General features: G+C 38.8%; 2 protein-coding genes across 12 annotated transcripts in view; one reads left to right on the forward strand and one right to left on the reverse strand.

Annotated features, from left to right (window-relative positions):
* ttc3 (tetratricopeptide repeat domain 3) overlaps window positions 1-17249 on the reverse strand; it is a 35163-nt gene extending 17914 nt beyond the window's left edge. For 2 of the 3 annotated variants that reach the window (XM_069189990.1, XM_069189989.1), the window contains exons 1-18: window positions 17135-17249; window positions 12806-12873; window positions 12470-12512; window positions 11627-11786; window positions 11288-11369; window positions 10784-10837; window positions 10356-10485; window positions 10174-10259; window positions 9309-9403; window positions 8412-8474; window positions 7915-7969; window positions 5767-5929; window positions 4959-5007; window positions 4701-4788; window positions 4441-4477; window positions 3449-3509; window positions 1591-1681; window positions 1016-1165 (exon numbers count right to left, since the gene is read on the reverse strand). In XM_069189990.1, coding sequence (XP_069046091.1) covers window positions 1016-1165; window positions 1591-1681; window positions 3449-3509; window positions 4441-4477; window positions 4701-4788; window positions 4959-5007; window positions 5767-5929; window positions 7915-7969; window positions 8412-8474; window positions 9309-9403; window positions 10174-10259; window positions 10356-10485; window positions 10784-10837; window positions 11288-11369; window positions 11627-11786; window positions 12470-12512; window positions 12806-12873; window positions 17135-17174 — 1515 coding nt within the window. In that variant the 5' untranslated portion in view covers window positions 17175-17249. Of the gene's footprint in view, window positions 1-1015; window positions 1166-1590; window positions 1682-3448; window positions 3510-4440; window positions 4478-4700; window positions 4789-4958; window positions 5008-5766; window positions 5930-7914; window positions 7970-8411; window positions 8475-9308; window positions 9404-10173; window positions 10260-10355; window positions 10486-10783; window positions 10838-11287; window positions 11370-11626; window positions 11787-12469; window positions 12513-12805; window positions 12874-17134 lie in introns of those variants that run through there. The other variant, XM_069189991.1, reaches the window with a different exon arrangement.
* A 29-nt stretch (window positions 17250-17278) lies between these two features.
* On the forward strand, window positions 17279-23071 carry pigp (phosphatidylinositol glycan anchor biosynthesis, class P). Of its 9 annotated transcripts, none has more exons than XM_069189993.1 (6): window positions 17291-17352; window positions 19103-19206; window positions 20074-20159; window positions 20674-20746; window positions 21063-21181; window positions 21980-23071. In XM_069189993.1, exons 3-6 carry the CDS (start codon window positions 20078-20080, stop codon window positions 22099-22101), a joined length of 396 nt encoding a protein of 131 aa, XP_069046094.1. In that variant the 5' UTR covers window positions 17291-17352; window positions 19103-19206; window positions 20074-20077; the 3' UTR covers window positions 22102-23071. The 9 variants fall into 9 exon arrangements, with proteins under 9 accessions (XP_015197255.1, XP_015197257.1, XP_069046094.1 ...); XM_069189995.1 differs by lacking the exon at window positions 17291-17352 and adding an exon at window positions 17374-17560; XM_015341769.2 differs by lacking the exon at window positions 19103-19206 and having other exon boundaries at window positions 17279-17341.
* The last annotated feature ends 453 nt before the right edge of the window (window positions 23072-23524 follow it).

A 23524-nucleotide genomic window follows, 5' to 3' on the forward strand; every position in this document is an offset into this window, starting at 1 on the left:
TTTAACCCTTGGGTCTGCAATTTAATCAATTGGAGGCCTTAAAGTTGTAGAGCACTGGCACTTTTAGAATGACATAAATTTGTACGGGCAACTGCTAGCTGAAAATGAAAGGTAGGCAGCTATGCATTCAATTATAAATCAGGATTAGAGACAGCACTGAAAACGTAATAGGACACAGTAGTTTCACAGGAAGTTCAAAATTTGAAATATGTAGATATGTTAAAAACTGAACTGAAAAGGAAGATGAAATATTTCATTAGAGAGGTAGAACTAAAACTTGTACAGTGCATAATATTCTTAAATTACTTATTTTAAATATATTCTTGATGGTCAGAATTAGATTTTATTGATGTCTCATGGTGTAAATTAAAAACTGCGGAAAATTAAACATTTCTTTTCACGTTAAACACTTTCTTCAAAGTTGTCTGTTAATTCCAGGGCTAATTACTCAAGTTAACTACTTATATCAGTTGTAATTATTGTACATGCCTTTGAAAACAATACTGTCTGATGTCGCATATTAATTCAATAACTGGCAAAAATATATTTGCAAACGTGCACATTTCACAGTACAATGCAGGACTAAAATCACTTGCCAAACTCAAGTCTGAAAGGGACGTCACATGATGACCAAATAAACACGGAAACTGTGTAACTCGAATCCATAATGGATCTTGAAAACAAAACAAAGGCACAAAAAGGTTTGGCAAAGGCGTGTGGGCGGACCGGTGGCTCTCTGGCTCAGGATCTGCGCCTGTGACTGGAAGGTTGCCGGTTCAAATCCCGCGGCCGGCAGAGGAATCCTACTCCGTTGGGCCCCTGAGCAAGGCCCTTAACCCCAACTGCTCCAGGGGCGCCGTACAATGGCAGACCCTGCGCTCTGACCCCCAGCTTCTCTCCCTGTCTGTGCGTCTGTGTCTCCATGGAGAAAAGCTGGGGTATGCGAAAAGACTAATTCCTAATGCAAGAAATCGAATAGGGCTAATCAAGAAACATTATCACATTATCCTCTTACCTTTAACATGGTGCTGTCCAGGAGGCACAGCGCTTGAGAAAAGGCCTGCTGAGCATTGCGCCAGCGCTGGTCAGCCATGGCCGTGTGGGCATCCTGCACCAGGGACCTCAGCTTGTCTTGGATACCTCTGTACGCGAGTTCTGACAACAGCTACAGACACACAGAACAGGGTGGGGGAAATGACCCTATGGCTTGGCACACATCTGGGTCCTTTTTTCTGCTTTACAAGATAAGGGCTGGTAATACCAGTCCTCAAGTTGTAATACAGTTTCTCACAAATTAGTTTCGGCCCTATGAAAACCGGGCCTTCTATTTTTTTTTAAAACCAAACATTAGTTAGTCGGGCTTCTCTTGATAACCAGTGAAAAATCAAATCAGTGTTGTTCTAACGATTAACTCTAGGCTGAAATTGTTTCTTGTAGTCTTGAATTGAAATGGTTTCTGTATACTAATTTTAGTTGAAACAGCAACTTTCAAAATTCTAAAAAAGTTGGTTAAGAGTAACTGAAGCTTTGGGGTTTAAATTATGATTTTTTTCCCAGCTTTTACAGACTCAGATTCTAAATGTTTTTTACCTTTTCCTGAGGGTGCTGGTTTTTGCCTTTCATCTTTTGCTTGTCTGGAGTGTGCGCATCTATTTTTTGTTTTTTAATTCCCGGCATTTCCCTAAAGAAAAGAAGAACAGATGGTTATCCATTTTTTTTCTCTGCGAGATGGATGTTTAACCACAGGAACTGGTTATTCCAGAAACACTGCCACACAGAGCTCTTGCTCCAGTCTAGAAATGATTCTCGTGTTGTTTCCACTCTCAGTGTGCACTTAAAAGACAGCACTTCTACATAACTCTACTGCAACTCTGCATTGAGAAACCAGCTTTTTAGCATAATAATTTTATAGAATCTTGCTTCACCATGAACATAAAAATAAAAACAGTAAACAAGCTGTATTCGGCAGGAAGTGACCATACACAAAACCTATTTACTCATAGCAGAAAGAACTAAAGGATTGGTATGTTGAAACAATTCAAATAAACAACTTCAATAATTTCAATAATACAGCTGTTTGAAACATTACATCTAAAAGACTGATTTTAACTTAAAGTTTTAAACAAAACTACATAACTCCTTACTTTCAAGATTTCTTTCCTTACACATGACTTATTTATTACCACCAACTTTATAAACCTATTTCATAACCTATAATATAACCTCAATGAAATTTTGTACGTACTGCCTTGTGTTTTTTTTTCCTGAGCTTCAAAAATCCTGGATTTATCTGCTTCTTCCGTTCCCTTTTCTTCTACCGTACGGTAGTTTTACTCATGTTACAACAACACTAACTTTCACTTTCCCTACGTAACAAGACCAGAAGGCGGTGCTAACACTGTCACAGTTCGTGATTGGATGATTAGCTGAGGAAAAAACCCCACACAATGAGGCATGAGCTGAAGACAAGCACAACGGACTAAATGGGACCAGAGCCAGGAGAAACATTCAGGTGAAACCTATGCAAATTTACAGAAGGATCCAGGAAGTACTGCATGAAATGAAATGTGCTGAGTAATCCTTGGTTTTTATACAAAGCACTAAGAATGGACTACTTCAAACATCATCCTCTAGGAGCACTGACAATAATAGAACATGTGCAGTACATCTGAATGGTGATATTTGCTCTCTCCCCAAGAATTACAATATCTAGCATTAAAAGTTATCAGTCACAGGATAATCTGTAAAGGATTTTTCCTTATTAAAGTTATAAGGGGATACAACTTGCTTAGGCAGAACTGTCAATTTTCCCCACACAGAGTACAGGTGTAACAAAATTACGAAAAAAATTAACCATAACCAGAAATCTACATGACAGGAAAGTACTGTATTTGAACTTTTCAGTGCTATGCAACACACACAGCTTGTTTATTCTTTTGAAATAGAAGAGCATATGTACCCATATTATAAGTACTAGTTTTGTTCTCTGCTACCCTGTGCGTTAACCATTCTAGGAGATGCAAGTCAAAAGTTCAGGTTCAATACTTTCATTGTATAAGCTCAAATTTCTTGCAACACGCTGTGATGGCAATAAAGACATACAATACACACATACAACTTAAATCCAATAACAGAATGCTTCCATCCAACACACTCACACACTATCCAAAACGCACACCACTAACAGAATCAATAACAGTGAGATAAATCAGTGAGTAGCAGGGACTCCAAAAGATGAAAGTGTGATCGTATGAGGTTCTGGAACATTACTGGAACAAAGCTGTTTGTTGCTTTGCATTTCCCACATTCCATCGTTTCCCCAAGGTCACTACAGAAGGACAGAAACATGCTCTGTCTGGCATTCCTTAACACTTTAAACACTTCTTGGCCAAATCTTTTGAGAGATGCCAGAAAATTAAAAAAAAAAAACAATAAAGCAAATACTTACCTAATTGTTTCTCTGGTCTCGTTAGATTTATATTCTGAAAGGCCTTCTTCTTTAACTTTACCTAAAAAGTAGGACCAGATATCTTTTAGAGTCTTGCGGAGCACGCCGGAAATCTGTGAGAAACACCTATAGGGAAAATAACTGAGCATATCGGTTTGTGGATATACAAAGAAATGAGCGCTGATGTTGAGTTCCTGCCGTTTTGATATCGATACAAAAGGTTTACCACGCCCTTGCTTAATGAACACTTAAAACACCACCCCCTGAGCTCCTCAATCTGCCCCAGCATGCCCTTCTTGGACAGGGACAAATCACAGGCTGTTTGTAAAATAGTACAGATAAAAGAAATGCTCACAAAAAAATTATTAGCCAGCGTTTATACTTTTCATCCTAAGTAAGTGCTCTTAACAGTGGATCATGATAACACCAAATCCTTTGTTCTTGTTGTTCTCCGCTGTACTTATATTTATTTGGCCACACTTGTATCCAAAGCAAATTATATTTGCTCCCATTTAAAATTCTAGGTATATTTTACCAGAGCAATTTAGGTAAAGCAGTTTGTTGCAGGGTACAACAGCAGTATGTCATCTGGGATTTGAAACCACAACCTTCCAGTTATGAGTGGAGGACCCTTAGCACTACCCCCACTGCATCATCGCCCCACATCTATTTGTATTTACTGTGGTTTTCCAGGGTCAGAAATGAAGTATACATTTCTACAGCTTTTCTTGGCTATGCAGGGATTCCCAGACCCTTTACCTTCAGTGTGACATTTAGGTTTTCAAACAGGGGTTTCAATAAGTCTAAGTCAGATGGACTAAAATGGAATGAAATGACTGTCTGACAGATTTCACCAGAAAACAAATGTTCAAACAAGTGTATGGCATTCTCAAAGCCAAGCAAAAGACAGCTGTCAACAGAACTGAACCCAGCCCAGTTTGGACCCAGGCAGTACAGCTGAACACGGAAACGGTGAATCTGAATGAGCTCACCTGCAGATACTCCCGTCGTGCTCTGGTGTTCAACCACCTGCAGAAATACCGCACAAAAGGGTAGAAGTTTCACACCTCAGTCAAATTTCATTTTGAAAGAACGCAAGGCAGAAAGAAATCACATCAGGTAGCAAACCTTACGTTCCTTGGAACAGCACACTTCTAAATAAAACACATGACAAGCATGCCTATCTTTCAGGAGGAGATGCACAGATAACGTTTTGCGATTTCTGAATGACTCCAGCCCCAGAGGTACTTACCTGGCTCTTGCTCTCAGGCTCTGGCTTTGAAGAATCTTCATCAGCTGCCCGCTGGCTTTCAGTTTCTGTTCTTGTGTCTGCTTCTGGTCTAAAAGAATTTTGGAAGAAATCTGGCCTTAGGTAATGCACCTAAAACTATGAAGATGCTGCTCAAAATGACTTCACACAAGTTTAATCCTGTGCGTCACTGTATGTCAAGGGTCAGAACAACTACTAAAAAATAAATTCATAAGTAAAATGCACACATAAAAACATTACTTTCTGCTGAAATCACTCTTGGCTCCATTTTTTTTCCTTCTTCCAGCACCTGAAAAATAATGAAAATATGTAACTCAGATTTTTTTATGCATTTGAAGCCTTTTCGTGCACTACTTTCTTGCAAATGTGCCGCATGGTCATAAAGAACTGCACATCCAAAGTGTTTTACAAAGAGGAAAGAACCCACTTCCTCCACCACAAAAAAAACGTTACACGCAGCAGTTATTACACACTAGCATCCTCACTGCACAGAAGATCGTGTGGAGGGGAGAGAAATCCACTTGAATTCATAATTAATATAATTCTTTAATGATCAAGTAGTAGGTCCTTGATTTATCGTCTCATTGAAAGGAGTGGCACCCCCAACAGCACAGGCAGCCCAGTATAAGTATCCTGGAGCACTGGTCTGTGGAAATTCTGGTTCATACGGAGAGTACCCCAACATCATCTAGAGCAGCAACCTGGTTTCAGGTTGAACCCAAGGGCTCCCATCCCACAACGGACAAGGCCTATTCTTGCGCAGTTTCCGAGACACCATGAGACGAGGCAAGGAAGTCGTCAAACTCGGGATGCTACTAGCTCTCCAGCGTTCGGGATACCCTTTTCAAAAGCTCAACGCGGCTGCCGTAACATTTAAAACCCCCCCTAATTTCCTTCTAACGTCTCACGGGGCCACGGATAAGTGAAAACTCTGCTGATGAAGCAACCGTTGGTAGGGGGGGAAAAAAAACTCCTGTACGACAGGCTTTGATGTCCCCAGTCCCATCTAGGAACCCCCTAGGAGAGAGTGGAACGTCAGATTGTCTACCTCGGATGCTGTCCAGCTCTTCCCGGAAGCGGGCGCTTTGCTGTAGGAGGTCCCGCATCCCCTCGGAGTCATTACTGCACAGCACCTGGGCCTTCTCATTGGCCTCCAGAGCCCGCACACGCTCCCCGAGAAAGAACAGGGCATCGCAGAAACGGTAGTGACCCTGAGGAGCACAAGCAAGCCAGCCACTCACTGCAGACATCCCTGCTGAACAGGGCCCAACACTTCTTTTTGAAAATCTTTTCAATTGTCCTCGCTGGTGTAAGTTGCGGTGAACCCTCCCCCAAAAAAAGCCTTTTGTGGAGTACGGCTTTGTAAAGGCTCGTTTTGTGTTGGAGCAGCTCTGAGCAGAAGCCGACACTTTCTCATCATGGAATAACACATGGAGGAAAATACTGTGCATCTGTGCTGACAATGCAGCGTCGTCTGCTTATTTTCCCATCCTCAATAAATTCAGCATTTATATTAGTTTTATGAATCTTAAGATGGAGTCTGACTTAAACCTAAAAACACAGAACACCGCATATGTATGTCGATTTACATAGTTGCGAGGTAAATTCAAGGTATGTCTGAATGACAGACCAGCCGGTGAACAGACTGGAGGGCTTCAGGGTATTTCTTTTTTTAATGACATACATGTAAACGAGACCTCAGAGAAAGAACTCCAGAGCAAACGGAGACTTTGAACTGCAGATCAAGACGGTGTGTCACACTGCATTTGTGGCTTATCTTCTTTACGTGTTAAAAATTAAAAAACTAAATAAAACCAAGGAAATGAATCATAAGGAGTGGGGGCTTCCAGTTTCTTTTCACCGCTTTCAAGGATTTCCGATTGTAAACCAAAAGTGAAAGAGAACACACTTGCGCATTAAAATGTAGGTCATCTAATTATATACTGAGCGCCAAGAAACAATCTAAATCCAACAAATTCAAAAACGTTATCAGGAAAATGACATTTTTTCTTGTCACAGGTACCCCGCTTTTATTGAACAGATATGACATAGATCAAAATCGTTACGCTGAATTAATATTCGTCGTCAAGGGTGATCCAGAGGGTTTTCCCCGAGAGTGAAGTTCCAGGATTGCATGAATGTAGTGCTGTGCAATGAGGCTGTCATCAATCAAGACGTACTGGTTCCTGTAATGACGACCCCTCCCGGCTATCACATGTACCTCAGCAGCAACCTTGACGAGGAGCTGTGGCAGGCCGTGGCCTGTCCCTGGAGGACTGACTCGGGATGTCATGTCTTGGTAGAAGGTGGCTGCTTTTTAACAGCCCAAATCGCCTCCAACAAACAGATATCCCAAAGCCTTTGATCTCCTGATAAGCGGGGCATACTGGCCTCTGTGCTTCTCTGACTTGATAGTCGCGATATTCGGCTTGACGTTTAACAGTTTAAATCCCATCATAATCTACGCCCACTCAATTCTCTCTATTGTAACACTAACACTGTAACAAGGTCAAGAGCGATAATTTAATCAAAATGACCCCAAAAACATGTAATCAATATTCCAAAACGGTACAGTTTTTTCTAAAAACAAACATGAATAAAAAGATGCATTTCTCCTGACGCTTGGTATATTTATATTTTGTGTAATATTAGCATACTACAATCTTAGTTTAGCAATTTATACATTTCCATTTTGAAATAAAAATAAATCAGGATGCATCATACTAGTTAAAAAAAACGAATGAAGATTGATATAAAACATAGCTTAATGGTTTTGATTTACAAAGTCATTAATACAAAGTGTGTGTTGCAGTAATACTCATCATAGCTAGAATAATGAATACACCCCAGTTGTCCTGTTTCTCGAAATTATGTGACTTGCATTCCAAATTTGAGACGTTTTCCACCTAAAGTCTCTGAGAGTTATATTTCTTGAAAATAATACATTTGTTAGGAAATCTGCCATTGATGGGATCTGCATGGTAGCTCCTCTTTCATTCTCTCTATCCTAACAGCACTTTAAATCTTGTTTTACTAAAAGTACCACTACAGTAATGGCTCTTTAATCTGACTAAGTCAGCAAATTGTTTTGGGTTCAGCTGCGCTTCGAATCCCACAGACTGGTGCAAATACTGGGCAGAGCATGATTTTCATCACATCTTATTACATCTTCATCGGATGAATCGACAATTCTTACCTTAGCCCAGCTAGGCTGTAATAGAGTGGCTCGTTTGCCGTCCCCAATGGCTTTTCTGATAAAGAGAGAAAAGGCACTCAATTAACACCCTGCCTAGGCTCCCCACATTTCTTTTCCGCACCCCAAAATGCATACGCAGTGTGAGCCCATAATGCGAGCATGTATCAGAGTCTTCTTACTGTACCTACTGCAAGAGAATTGTGACCATGTTGGTAAAATATCTGTCTTATTTTAATTGTCATATAAACGAAGGGATAATTTTTGTTTGTTTCTATTGTCTGAGAAAAATTGAAATGCGATTTAAGATTCATAAAACTAATAAGTGCTGAATTTATTGAGGATGGGAAAATAAGCAGACGACGCTGCATTGTCAGCACAGATGCACAGTATTTTCCTCCATGTGTTATTCCATGATGAGAAAGTAGAAACGCGGATGTATTTCATGCCAATCACAAGAAATTAAATACGTGGGAAAAAAAAATCAAAGTTCTGCTTACTGGTATTTGTCACCGCGAAAAAAGCAAAGGGCCCGGTTGCCATAAAGAATATGATTTTCAGGACTGAAAAAAAAACACAAAAAAACAAGTTTTACTGAAATGACATAAAAAAAAGTAACTAAACACCCATTTCCTTCATTATCTGTGCTTTTATTCCAGTTGAACACCGTATCACAAAAGCCTGGCAAATTATTTCAAATCTCATTTTCAAGTATTCTGGATGGTACAAAAGTGCAAGAAAATATCTGATTGCACAATTATTTAACATAATAATAAGACTCCTTTTAATGGTTTAATTGTAGGCAAGCGCTTCCTTCTGCTCTTCCTTGAAAGTGAGTTTTAGTATGTCTCCAAAATACTAAGGCTTCAGAAGCATCACTGAGGTAGGCTTTAAAGCTGGGGTTCCCAATCCTGGTCCTAGAGATCTTAGAGAACCAAGAACCTGCTGGTTTTCATTCCTGCCCAGCTTAAATATCTAATCAAGGCTTTAATTGAACTAGTGTGTGACCTGAATGGAATATTTGCAATTGGGTTTATATTTTGCAGGACTTACAAAATGCAGTTAAAAGGTCACGTCCAACAAATTTAAGAGGTGAAAACAATCAAACAGTTCCTATGAATTCTGTCATTAAGTCAATTCATACTTCAGTTGTGCAACTGAGTGCTGGGCTGGGACAAGAACCAGCAGATGCGTGGGGCTCAAGGATGGGGAACCCCTGCTTTATAATGTACGAAGAGCTTTAAAGCCTGACAGCTTTAAAGGTTAAGAAGTTAACAGCTCCCGTTATTGGGCGACTGTGGAATTCCACACATAGACAACAGGCGCTGGAAACGAAACCATGGAGAAGCAGCCCCTTCCTCACGGCTCTTGTGGAAACACAACCAAGAATGGCTTACTGAAATCTGATGGCTTTGGTGTACCACTTTACGGCTGCATCGTATTTTCTCTTCTGGAACTGATCGTTTCCCTTCTTTTTCATTTCTTCGCTTTTCTGAGAAACGAGAGAACGGAAGCCGGGATATTCAAGAGGACATTCACATGGTCAGGAAATTCCAGGGCACATCTCCCCCGTGAGGACAAAAAAAAAAGAGGAAGTAAAGAAATGCAACAAGAAAGTTATCATTTATGTAAAATGCTACGTAACACTTAGTAGAACAGTTCATCAGTCTTCTTATTCCATAGATACACTGAACCTTCTCTTTACTATAAAAAAAAACATCCCCCAGCCCAACCCCATTAACATTGTGTATTAACTGGGTTATCAACAACTGGCGTAACCAGTAAGACAGTTTGAAATCAGCAAGCGGTTCCAAAACCCTGGGAAAAGAAGGCAGTGTTCAAGGGGCATGTCTGTGTTCTTATCAAACAGGTTCAACCATGAACACTAGGCCACCGTTTTCCCATTTCTGCAATGGAGAATCTACAAAATTTAACCTCTGAATATGCTGCTCCCTCGTAAGTATTCATTTTGACAGCCATATCAAAGTACATCATGGTAGCTTCTGCGACATAAAATTAACACACCAACTAATTTCTTAAAATGTTATTATTCTCAAATACCAAAAGCTTTGGGGTCACTGCTTGTCCTTTACGTGGCTTTAGCCTTGACAACTTAACAATTGAAAAAAGAGAATTCCTGATCATGGGACACAACAGGAGATAATCTCTTATTTTGCGACATTTTGCCCTACAAGCACAAGCTGCAATCTCGAGTCACAAGGCAACGAGACGCCCAAGGTCGAGTCACCACAAGCTCCTTACCCGAATGCAGCAGGCACAGGCACTGTTTTTAAACTCCGAGATCACATCTGCCTTCTTAATTGCCATGGCTTCGATGTTCTGGGCATCTGCTCAGAAACCGAGGACAAAGGGCAATCTGGTCAGTGACAGGCTGGCATTTTGTTTTTGTTTTTTCCCCGGCTTTTCTCTTTTGAAATTCTTACATTCGGTAAAGACGAAGGATAGGACGAGGAAGCGCAGCTTCTTGGATCCCAACTTCATCACGATCGAGGCGATTTCGGGCTCTCCCGTGCGCTGCAGCCAGTGTATGGCCTCGTCCACCCAGTCCGCGCTCTGACAGCAGGGCAAGACACACGCAATCAGTCTTTTTTTTTTAATACAGCTGCACTCCATATGTGGAACATGGACACCACTTTAATTATTTCAACTCGGGCATTCATAGTTTCTTAGTCGAGGCTTTTAAAAGACAATCAGAAAGAAGAAACGGCAGATTGACTCAGGAAGGAAGAAACTGGGAACGAGGCCCAAAGACTTGCTACAAATCTCACTCACAAAAAATTTGAATGAACTTGATCAATTCTTGCGGACGTTTGCTACACCCGACGAAGCAAAACTTTTTCAGTGGACTTACCCCATTAAACCGATAACTAATTATCATCAATTCCATCGCTAAATCGTCTCTCAGCTGAAAGACAATGCATGGGGGTTATTAGCAGATTCATTTTAAGCTCTTTACATTAAAATATACGGATGATGCAGAAACTGCCCACATCTACTACAATATCCACATATAAAATCAAAATGAACTTGACAATAATTATTGCCACAAACAATATTATTTTAAAAAACAATTACATACTTTCTTTTTGTAATTCCACTCAATTAAAATGTGTACCAGTGAATACAACTATATAGACTTTATATATATATATCTATATTGCAAATTACAATGATACCAACTTTCAAAGAAACAAGTGAAAATGATATTAAACAATAGCAGCACCCCCCAGAGATACAGCACACTTTCACACCAAAACGAAGACATTCGTGGCCCATGCATGTGTCAGTAAACCATTATTTTAAAGAACAAATAACCAGTGTTTTTAGTCGCTTGTGAGTTGAGTGAAAAACTCACACATCCTCGGGCCGTTGCTCTGAGAACGGATTCCAGAATTTCTATCCTGTAGAGTCTCTTAAGGGTCAAGTCATTGTGGATACTGAAATAAAAAACACACAGTGAAGCACACAAGTACAAACAGCCAGTTCAAATTACTTGATGTCTGTTAAATCAAATCGAAGCAGATGAACAGAAATAAGAATCGCACCCGTGTGCCTTTTGAAGACTCGTTCTAGCCATTCAAATTAAGGTGAAGCACTGACAAAAGTTAACTGTAGATCACATTTACACAATTCGTGCAAAACATCTCCGAAAAGACAGGAGGAGTACAAAGTTCTCGAGAGCAGCTCAACCTACTTGGCATCCAGGAATCCCGCTTCGACGGCCCAGCGCGTAACACTGGACGTTTCCGATTGCTTCAGCAGAATGTGCCACCAGAACACGTAGACGTGGATCACTTGGCATGTTTCCGTTTTCACAGATGGCGGAATTCTTCTCCACGAATCACAAATCCGGTCTTCAAACGGAACGTCCGAAGGAAGAGAAATTTAATGCCCCTCCACAGAAATCACACTTTTTTTTTTCAAATCACGTTCCACCACAAGCAGAGCCTTCTTCCCCACCCCAAACAACCACATCCAATATGCAATGCAGGCACACACTAGTGTCTGCCTAGTATGACACTAATGTAAATGACGGATTAATACCTTTTTTTTTACTATATAATGTTAGCATGCCCAAAGGGGTTGGGCAGCCAGTTGACCTTGGACCCCTAGAGGTTTTTATTCTCCTTACTAAGGAGTTTTTGGTTCCACTCCTCCATTGTCTTCTGGTCTTTTCTGTTCTGTGCTCACAACCTGGATGGTCACTTGCTTTGTTAAACGCCTTGGGGCAACATTGTTGTGAAATGCGCTATATAAAAAATTGAATTGAATGGTGTCTTATATTTGCACACATGAGTGCCCAGGTCTGTCACAACAATGATGATGATGTGTAACAGAACATAAAAAGCAGAATGAAAAACTGGTGTCAAAGCTATTGCAACATACCTCAAGGAGGTGCCTTATCTGAACAAACTGAGTAGGAAGCAGGACACAGATTAAAAAAAAAGATGTTCACTAATGCTGCTTCAAATAAGACACTCCTATAATTTGGAGAACAGCAACAATAACTTTAAATCATAATTCAAGCAACACTTACCCAGAGAGGACATGGGAGACAGAGTATAAATGTTTTCATAGCTCTGTGAAGAACAAAGACATCAGTAGCTATTTCACAAGGTTTCTACAGCCACAACACAGTGAAAACTGTGAAAACTAAACAGAGGTGTGTGGACCTTTCTCAAGTCCTGTATTATCTCACTCAACAGTGCAGGTTCATATCTTTGGAGAATTATATATCCAGTTATATATCCAAACAGCAACACTACTGCAGAACTCGTCATGGTCACTGTGATGTGAAACTAAAGCCACATTCCTAACACGGGCCTAAAGGACTTGCTTACCAAGCTTTTGATACAAAATAAATGCAACTTACTCTTTTTCTGGCATGTGGAGCATCTTCAAACTCCGGGTCTGAATCCACATCACACATTTTGGAAAATCCTTAATAAAAATGTATAAAAAGTTTAAATGTTTTTCTTATTATACCCATCTTAAAAGCTTGTGTTAAATACAGTGTTTTTATAATTCTTGTCATGAATGTGTTAGAAATAATTAACATTACAGTGTAATTTTACCCTAAACCTAGAAAATGGCATGCACACCCCACCTTTTGCACTAAACATGCTGTACAAGGATGCAATTAAAAAGTGAGAAGATGACTACAACAATATTATTTATTAACACATAAGGGTGTTTTTTTACAATAAAGGCCACCCTAACAAACACAATGACCACAATTTATTGAATTTTCGAAATAAAACTCACTTAATGCTTTTAACGACTGAGTCCAAATATGTATGTTCTATATCTAAAAAAAATCAGTCAACTTATCAGGTAAAAAAAAACAAATACAGCAGACATATCAAACTACACACTCCAATCTCTACAACGCATTTTATCTCAACCATACTAAAAAGTTCAAGAATGCCATCTTAATGAAGCTGTTCTGGGAATTTAGACCCTAAAATACACTGAGCTTCTGTGAGAGTTGTGAGGAGACAGGAATGTGATAGTTTACATGTTAAGTTTAAAACATTTTTGCTTCATTAACACTTTCCTCTTTTGAAAAAACACAATGAAGTGAGTATAATCTGAAACGATTAAAGTACTGCTTGTTTTTATATGACGACAAAGCAACTTATTAGTAGCAACACTTAAAAACAACAGAACAGAAAAAAAAACTTCCAAATTCTGTTTTCTTAAGCGTACTGAAATGCAAAGATGAAAATGCATGCTGATACTACCTGCACAAAAATGTGCATCTGGCTGCTCCGTAATGTTTTAAGTGGGTCAACCCATGCCAGAAAAGTGGGGTTTTGTCTCAGTTTGTCTCAGATAGTGACAGAAAAATTAACTTGTGATAAATCTGTATTACAAAACATAACTATTTCTGAACTCTGAGGTTATAAAAAAGCCCCAGGTAATTTTGTAGCACAATGTGAGAATGACTAAAATTTCTTTCTGTCAAAAGAAGAACAAACGAGTTTCCTAGGCTCTCTCTCCTAGTGTAATCTCACCTGTTTTGTTTTATGCGGCAGCCTCAATACTGAAGATGTTCAAGAACTATTTATAGTTAAATTAGGGATGGAGAATGGCTGCTACGCTCTTTGTAATTGGTGCCTTTTATCACAGGTCTTTGACATACTAAATTTAGTTCAGAATCTCTGTAATTATGTCTTAATTACATTTTTGAGTTGCAATAACAGAAATTTAAAACTCTCACAGTTGAATATACATTTCAAGGGTTTCCCAAATCAAGAGTTACGTAAAGTAATAACCCTATAATTAAAACATGAAAATAAAAACACATATTGATCTCTAGTCTCTACATTGCAAGCAGGCAGTTATGTTATACCACAGACTACTACATTTATTCAGTATGTGCTTTTTTCAATGAAAATGTAATAGATTTCTTTACATCATAAAAATATATTTTTTACTTTAACCTGTAAAACCCATTTTTGAAAATTTGAGTGGAAATAAAAACAAAATATAGGTGTTATTCATTCATAATGTACATAGTGAATGTACTAGTTCAGGTGACTAGCTGCGTCAGCATGCATAGGCTGCAAAGGAACAGTAATAGGTTTATTCCATGCTGAAAAGAGAAGAAAGAAAACAACGTTTTGGCCATGGAGCCTTCTTCAGGTGTTTTCTTTCTTCTCTTTTCAGCATGTAATAAACCTATATAGTGTATGTACTTCTTAACCTTGTCAATCAAAATGCTGATTTTGGTAAGAGGTAAATAAAAAAAAAACTGGCATGCAGCCCCTCTACTTGTAAATATACTTTACTACATCAAAAACCAGACAGCCCAAAACACTAAAGCAGAAAATATATAACCTACAAGTAAAATAAAACAGTGGGTGAATAAGACAGAATTATCTCCCCTCACAAAATTCATGTTACCTTAACAAATATGACAGAGGACTGTTAGGGTTCTGAAGAGTTTTTCCCAAAGGCTAAGACCTTATCAATGGCAAGCAAGAGTGGGCCCAATACACACCCCTGAGGCACTCCAGTACAAACAGCTGTTGTGGCAGGAATGTAGTTTAACTTAAGACAGTGTGACAGGACTGCACTGTTGGCCTAAGGAGAGAGGAAAGCTACTCCTCTCCCAGCACAGACCCATGGAGAGCGAGTCACCATGACTGTGCAAAGAATATCCAGGGTGCTGTAAATTCCAGCACTTCCCTTTTCCTAAACTATGAACACATGCAATTTGCTGAAAGCAAAGAAATTTAGATACCCTTGTCAGACAGGAACGAAAAAGAAAGGTATTTACCAACACAAACATTCAGCAGTTATGTCACATCTTAGGTATCTTAGTACTCTCACAGAGTCAGAAATGAAAGAGAATTGACATATTTTATGAGATGATTTGTCAGTCTGATCCTGACAAATACTCATTTTTCAGCATAGGAGTCCTGTTAAGTTTCACTTTAACACTTACCATGATGTAAGGTATACCTGCCCTTGCAAACAAATGTATTGAAAAACAATAGTTTGACACATAAATAATTAAAAATCTTAGCATCTGTCACATTGGGACATTTGTTACATTACACACAAAAATGGTCACAAAATGTACATCTTTTTACATTTCACTAAATATCACTTCCAATTAGTTATCAAGTGGGTTACCACAACCACAACTTCAGTGGGTTACCAGTTGTGAGTTGCAGGGTGATATGGCTGCTGGCTTTACAATACTTAATATTTGTAAAATACTTTACAAATGACTAGTAATTTTAATCACAATATTGTTTTCTGTTAGTGGCTTCAGTTTTCTGTACATTGGAAGTCAAATGTAAAACAGTACACCAAAAAATATTTTTAAAGCTTCAAAATAAAATGATTTGATACTTTGATAAAATGATACTTTGGTGTTTTGTATTCTGTAGACCTGTGCTTATTTTCACATGTATCATAACTCCAGTAAAAAAAACAAACAAACAGAACACTAGTTCCAGTGTTAGCCTAAATAAGCTAGTGCAATGTATGTACTGAATAAACCTCAACTCAGTTAGCACTATCAGAAGACACTTATATCAGTACTGATACAATTAAACTAAGCAATATAAGGCTCTTTTAATTGATTTTCCATACCAACTTTATAAGAATTATTAGATGTTAATAGTATGAATCAATCCTGTTTAACTGATTGAATATTTACTATTTATTGGAATCACATTTCCAAACTACATTTTTAGTTTGCTTAGTCACTCTTCTGTGCAAATTCATTGCTTCCTGGGCATAGATGGACGGACACACTGAAGCGACGAGTCACATTCACACGATTCTCGGAGAAGAAGTGGCTCACTGAATCTCTTTTGTAGTTACAAAGCACAGAGTAAACACGCCGTCCTCTTCTATACCAACGCGACAGTAAGAAAGCCCCCATCCATCCAGAGTCAGAAAGCAGCTTATTCCTGGGAAATGTTGCAGCAAACCGTTATCTCTATCCGAAAAGCTAAGCCAATGACACCACTGAAGGGTCGCTCGTCCCAGACAGGGCAAGTAGGGATCAAACAACCAGCAAGAAACTGTGAAAGATGCGAAGACATTGGAGCACCCAGAGAAAACGGAATTGGCGCTACACGAAGACACTGTCGAGTGTTAGACTTATATCAAGTCTAATATATCTTACATCAAGTCTAACCCACATGATTTCTAAGCGAGCTACCATTTCCATTTAGGGTGAAGTGTCTGGTGTGCAGACAAAAACTTTCCGAAGGCTAGTCATCTTTCTGGACCGGTGCAGTTGGAATACCATGAAACTAGCCCTACACCGACAAGTTCAAGCACAGGTCCATCTACTACAGTTGCTTGTTTGTTTTTTTTTACCAGAAAGATCGGGAGACATTCCTGGATCTTAAAAGTTGAAACGGTTCATTAGTTTAGATAAAACGTTGCTTCGTAGTCAATTAAAAAAAATATACCTTGTGCCAGTCGTACTGGAGGCTGTGGCGTGTACTTACATAAAATAATAAAACATTCAAAGTAATAAAGCCGTTAGAAATTAGGCTATATTCCCGATTATTTCACTAAATTATTTCCTAGGCATACCGCCAAAACAAAGTCTCCACCTCTCTTTTTTCGGGTATGTCGCTGTTTTGATTTCAAAAGGAAAAAAAAAGCCACAGACTACAACGACTAGCAAGAACAACAATACCACAGGCGGTGCAGAAATGTCACCTACCAGGGTATAAACTTTCAGTTTCGCTAGTGTACCATGCCATGAAGATCTTCACCCATCACAGAAAACAGCTAGACGAGACCACACTCCCAACCATGGAGAACACAGCCTGGGTCGGGCTCATGTGACCGGAAGTGATTAACATCGATTGTTTTACTTCCGGGATTTGTTTCCACGGGGGGTCATGGTTCATCATCATCATCGGAGAGAGTAAGAGTTGTGTATGTGCTTTTTTTTGTTGTTATTCCGCCAGAGAGATTTTGCTTTACATAGGGGGCAAAGCGAGTGGTAACTTTGCTGTGTCGCATTTCCTTATGATAGATTTGATTATAAATATGAGGGGGTGGATAGTCATCTTCCGGGTTCTCCTGCAGTATCAATTATTGCATTCCATTTTCTTTCTGTCTTTTAAACATTACGGAGTACGAGGTACGCCTTTGTAGGTAACGCAAGATGAACCGTTACACGGCAAAGACTTGTTTATTTTTTATTTTGGTCTTTCGGGGTTTTTTTTTTTATTTGAGCGTCCCAAGCAGGACGTTGGGATTTGATCCGATACATTAGTTACCTGTCAAGATCTTTCTGCTGTTTTTGTGTCGTTTCAGTCCGTAAGCTGGTTGACCTACCCCTATAGCGAGGAAACGCTTTTTTTTTAATCTCAGGAAAATAAGGGTTAACATAGTGCGTTTTATTTCAGTACAGTTTTACCAGTAATAAAGTTGCGTATTGCAAATGGGTTCAGTTAATACGTTGTGGTGTTTCGCGAATATATAGTACATCGCAAAGTATGTATTTAAATTGTAAAAATGCTGTTATACCAAAAGTTTTGAAATTATACCTTAGTTTCCCATTTGTTATTACGTTTTATTTCTTTTAGGGGGGTTATATAATAGCGTTATGCATAAATCGAAAACGTATGTATATTAAGACATAATTATCCAAGTGGTGGTTTCACAACTATTTGGCTCCAGGGATTCGGTGATGAGCTCTCGATTTCTGGCCACTGCGAGAGGGTTCTCTCTGTCTAGAAGACTTTTGTTTCTTTCGAGTGGTCTGTCCAAACCGTTTAAGTTTTGCAGGAAAAATATATTAGTGGTGCTGGCATAGACATCGGCGTCTTTACATTATTGATAAATATTCAGATGAGAAATTGATTATTGAGTGTGTGATAGCCCAGTTGCGACAGCTGCATTACACCCATACTTGACGTTTTTAAAGGAATAGGATAACGTAGACCGATAAACTGAGTTCTCTTGTTCAAGTTGACCAGCAAGACTGGAAATGAGACGTAATTGACGTATCACTACCAGGCAAATCAAACTAAATAACTGGCAAACTACACGAATGATAGTAAACCTAATGTAGTTATGTATTTAGTGGTCAGGTCTCAGAGCTCTAAAATTAATTTATGATCATCCTGGAAGCACTTACAAATAAGTACTATTATTGACGAATGCCAGCGGCTTCTCTTTTTTTTCTCTCCTTGTCTGAGAGATAAAAAGATATCCTGTTTGCCTTCAGGGGTCTTATCTGTCCCTGCGTGAACTAGGGCTGTATCTTTGGAGTGAAACTGAATGATAAGAAGAAAGCTTCGTTTCCCTTGTGATCTGTACAGCTGCACATTCTGAAAAGAAAAACGCTCTTTTTAATTAGTGCTTTACAGTGGTGTTCAGGTCTCGTAAATGTCTGCTCAGATTAAAATAAAATTGTTTTCCTTGACAGTGAATTGGATTCGATTTCCCAGAAACGTTCATTTACTACCCATCATTTGTCTTTGTCCTTCAGACTCAGTGCCCTCTAGTGGACTTTCCCCCATTCTTTTCGAGAAAAGAAGTAAACTTGCCCAGTTTAGGAACAAGTAAAGGTTTATTCCATGCTAAAAAGAGAAGAAAACGTTTCGGCAGCGGAGCCTTCTTTGGCTGTGCCCCAAAAAGTTGGTGTCCAATTCATTTTTGTCTTTTTTGTCGACAGATGACGCACACCTAAAGAAGGCTCCACAGCTGAAACTTTGTATTTCTTTTCTATGCATCCTATGCATGCTGACGCAGCTACCTACTTGAAATACAACATCTTAGGTGCTTCTAAGAGTTTTATATATACTGCAGGTTTTAATGTTTCATATTTTTTATATCTGCATACCCCTTTGGTTGAAATAAAAATCACAGATTAATTTTAATTGATTATTCTTTGTTTTTTTTTTTACATCTTCAAGAATTTTACAGCATTAAAGACATCAGCTGCAATTAAAGCTGTCACATCAGTTTTCCATTCACAGTTTGCAACTAAACTTTGACTTTTCTGTCACTGTAGTTTACCTTTATCTAGCCTTGCTGCCTCCTGGTCAAGTCTCAGTGCAGGCCTTCATCAGAAAACAGTGGGACTCTTGAGTGTTTCAGGGGTCGTGCCAGTCCAGCTAAGCTCATTTTTATTTAAGGTCCCAATTCCTCACACCGCTTCAATCTTCAGTTTTAGCTTGGGGTGCAGCCTGGGTGTTAGTGGTATGCTGGTGTCATTTCCACCAAGGTATGAAATAAAATGACAACACTGCAAAACTTTGGGCATCTGTAATCACCCATACTGTTGTTATAAATTATTACACAAATGTTAACCGAGGCAAATAACTGTCTTCTGTAGTGTTAATTGCAGTTAAAGCTGTACTTCTGTACTTCTGCTGCATTAAATGTTCAAATTAAGTAGGCTTGTGCGCATATTCAATTGTTTACCATGAGTTTTACAGTTGCTGACTTACGTTTCTCATTCCATTTAACATAATCAATACAAAGAGAGACAGCAGTCAGCCTGTTGTGGCCCATCTTTCCTTTTTAAATCGTCAGCTTTGGATGCATTGAGGCAAAATAACTCAGACGTGTTACGAGACCTTTGTACCGACTTTGTCTGAAAAGGTTTTCAAAAGTAGCATTTACTCATTTTCATTTATCTAGGATAATGGTTGAAAATACCCCCTCTCCCCTACCGGAAAGAGCCATCTATGGATTTGTCCTTTTCTTGGGTTCTCAGATTGTTTTTGGTAAGTATCGTTTGAAATAACCCTTTCTCTCCCGTTTACTTTTTTATTGCCAGATAGGTAGTATAGCATTTTTTGGAATTCAGTAATACATAGTTTTTCAGCTGAATCACATTACACATCATACATAAAAATTTTATTAAAATACAAAGGTGAGAAATCTGCAGTACAAAATAAGAAAATGTTTCTGTGGGTTGTCAGAAACATAGTCCTACATCATAAAGCTATCTCCTGACTTTGTTCTTAACATTAAAAGAAGAGGATAACTGGTGTTTATATTTTAGTGCCGACATGGAGTATAAGATATATTGATATATTTAAAATTAACAGTGCATTTACTAAAACTGTGATTATCTGTGATTTTGTATCTACTATGCAGTAATAGTAAAGGTGTTGCGACAATCTGTAAAAAGAGTCATTTACGGGGAATTATTCTGGTTCTTTTTGACTTCACCAAAATGTGTCAAAAGATAAGATGATTAGCCTTTGTGTGTAAAACTTCTTTTTATCATTTCAGTTCTGTATTTAGTGTGGGCCTATGTCCCTGAATCTTGGCTGCATTCATTAGGATTGACTTACTGGCCCCAAAAGTAGGTGACCAATTCATTTTTGTCCTTTTTTGTCAACAGATTACTGTAAAATGTTTGTAAAATAATATATGTATACTGTATATGCTGTGTAGGTGGCAATTTTCCAAGCCTAAAAAAATAATGTTAGTAGTTTTCTTTCCTTTTGATTTTTATAGAAAATAGCTTTGTTGACATTCTTCCTTAATTTCTCTTTTTTTTCTGTATACTCTTCGTTTAGGTGACATTCTCAGATAGCATAGTCCAAAGATTATGTCCACATTTATTTTTTGTGTCCAGTACAAATCTGGCTATGAAACATTTGTGTCTTTTATTTCAGGTACTGGGCACTTGCAGCACCAATTTATTTGCTGGTTGCTATATCAATGTGTTTTGTGCTTCTCTTTGGTATAAACATGTTAAACACTGCTCCCCTGTGCTCTGTGGACACTGTTACAGGTGAGTGTGTGTGCTGGTCTCCGTGAGTAGTGAGCTGCATTCCAAGATGGAGCTGGTTGGGAATAGAATAGAGTCAAAATACTGCTCAATTAGTGCTGCATGAATGGGCAATTGAGAAAGCACTCAGACCAAAGAATGAGGGAAACCTCTTCTGATTTCCGAGATCTACTCATGCAAATTAAATGCAGCCAGGAGGATTTCTTAAGTGGAGAAAACCTCCCTCACTTGGGATGTCTTGAGAAAGCATGAAGACTGGAGCCACTCAGCTGTTCTCTCGCTTGATTAAGGCGTGTCAAGAGTCCTACTCTTGTCTGATTTTTCATCCCATACTTTTCATGAGGACGAATCACTACAGAAATGCATTTTCTCCCTCCTTACTGTGTTCTGCCTAATACAGAGGCAGAACATATCTTCATACACAAGACTTAACTGGACAAGGATAGGACTCAGTTTAATACTGCGATTTACTAGTGTAATGACTGTCCCTGGTGTAAAGAGTTCTTAAATATTGTGATTTTAATTAACCAGAACTGTAACTGTCTCTGTAATATGATGACTTCAGTTTTTGCATGTTTATTTTTTGGTGTTCCACACCTCAAATGTTAATTGGTGGGTGATCTTATCAGGGCTGGTCTTGCTCTGTTTGAGTTGGAAATGACTGTGGCTCTTCAGCGCGACAAAGCCAAGTGAAGAAAATCGTCCCTCCCCGGAAGTCGTTTCAGTGGGAATGAAAGGAAGCGGATTGGAGTGTTCTGTCGCACTGTTATGTATTGAGAGGTATCCCTTTTCTTGTTGCAGACTGCTATGCAAGAAGCCAGCAGGAGGGGGACAGATACAAGGGAGCAATCCCCAGGCTACAAGATGTATCCATCAGTGAAGTGAATCGCATTTTCTATCTTTCACCACAGAAGCCTTGCTGATGGAAAAAAAAGAGGAATTTTAAAGCTTTCAGATGGAATCCTAATCATGTGATGGGGTCTGTGGTAAAAACTGCATCTTGAGTGCAGGGGTCGCTCAGGTGTGCTTTTCGCAGAAATGCTAAATTTTTTCGTGGCCAAGAACCTGAACCAAGTATTTGCTGGGACAATTATGGAAGACTTCTATAAAGAAACAGACTTCTTGTGTCTTGCCTGTCACATTAACTTGTACGGCTCAGGAGTGCAGTGCTTTATTTATTTCAGTCAGGACACATCCAATGGTGTGACACACTATGCGTGTCAAAGCTCTTACTGTTGAAATGTGACTGATTTCTGGTACAGTTATTAACACAGTAATTAACTTTGTAGATGATGTGAAACGTTGTTTAAATTGCCCTGTTGGAGCATGGCTTCTTCTAAAGAGATCAGACTCATCTTGGAAAGGACACACTGTTAAATAAGATATTTAAGAATAAAACTTTAATAGTTACCTCACATTTGCAACCATTTTTGTTAGAACATAGAATCTATATCGTTACTTTTTTATCTTATAATCACCTGAGATTCAGAGGAAATGGATGATTTCTAGATCAGGTTGATGGGTATGAGGTGGGCTGTGGTTAAACAGGAAAAATGTTTACTCTGAGAGATAAGACAGAGTAAAGACAATCTTATCTCCCCCTCTCTTTTTCTCTGTTTCTCCCAGTTTCGAGATTAATCTTATCCAGAAGTAGTACTTTCCTCGCTTAGGGATGGCCTGTTACATCTTATAGTGAGATAATGCTGATTCTTACAGACAATTTCCAAAATAATTTCAATAAAGTTATCAAGCCTGCTTTCGTAGATAATACTGCATTTTTCAGTGCTTTTAAAACATTTTTGCGTTTGTCTCAACATAGTGAACTTTAAAAACGACTTCCTTTGTTTTTCACCTGTGTCAATGATGGACTGTCAATTAAAAAATACAATGACATTTAAGCTTTTAAAGATTGATTTGTGCAAAATGTCAACATTAGGGTTATGTGGGTCTAAATTTCAGTTGTTTTATGTTTAAAAGTGTAGAGATTTGGATGTTGCTTTCTTATTAATGGTAAAAGTTTGTGAAAGCAGCAAAGCTGTGTGGGTGGAGATTTTGCACAGGGCAGTTGGGGTGAGTTTTGTGAACCGTCATCAGATACTATCCCATGACCTTAGGGAAGAGCCTGTCACCTGATGTGATTGCTTAAGGCACATAATTACAGGCAAACTCGGGGATGTAGCTTGGATCTTTCTTCACTAGAGCAAATTAGAGAGGTTTTAGATGCAGCTTTTCCATCACAGCTTTTCCATCACAGTGACAGAACTAAGGTTTGACTGTTAGATGAACCATTTGTAAGTCATCATAACCTCAGAGCATCCAGTGATAAACAGAATTAATCTTTTTTTT

The sequence above is a fragment of the Lepisosteus oculatus genome, chromosome 5 (assembly GCF_040954835.1).
Source record: "Lepisosteus oculatus isolate fLepOcu1 chromosome 5, fLepOcu1.hap2, whole genome shotgun sequence".
NCBI classification, from domain to species: Eukaryota; Metazoa; Chordata; class Actinopteri; order Semionotiformes; family Lepisosteidae; genus Lepisosteus; species Lepisosteus oculatus.

Coding starts and splice junctions, on each gene's coding strand:
- pigp (XM_006628047.3), top strand. CDS start 17,446: ATGATAGATTTGATTATAAATATGAGGGGGTGGATAGTCATCTTCCGG. Junction 17,571..20,073: donor GGAGTACGAGGTACGCCTTT/GTAGGTAACGCA, acceptor TCATTTATCTAG/GATAATGGTTGAAAATACCC. Junction 21,182..21,979: donor CTCTGTGGACACTGTTACAG/GTGAGTGTGTGT, acceptor TTCTTGTTGCAG/ACTGCTATGCAAGAAGCCAG.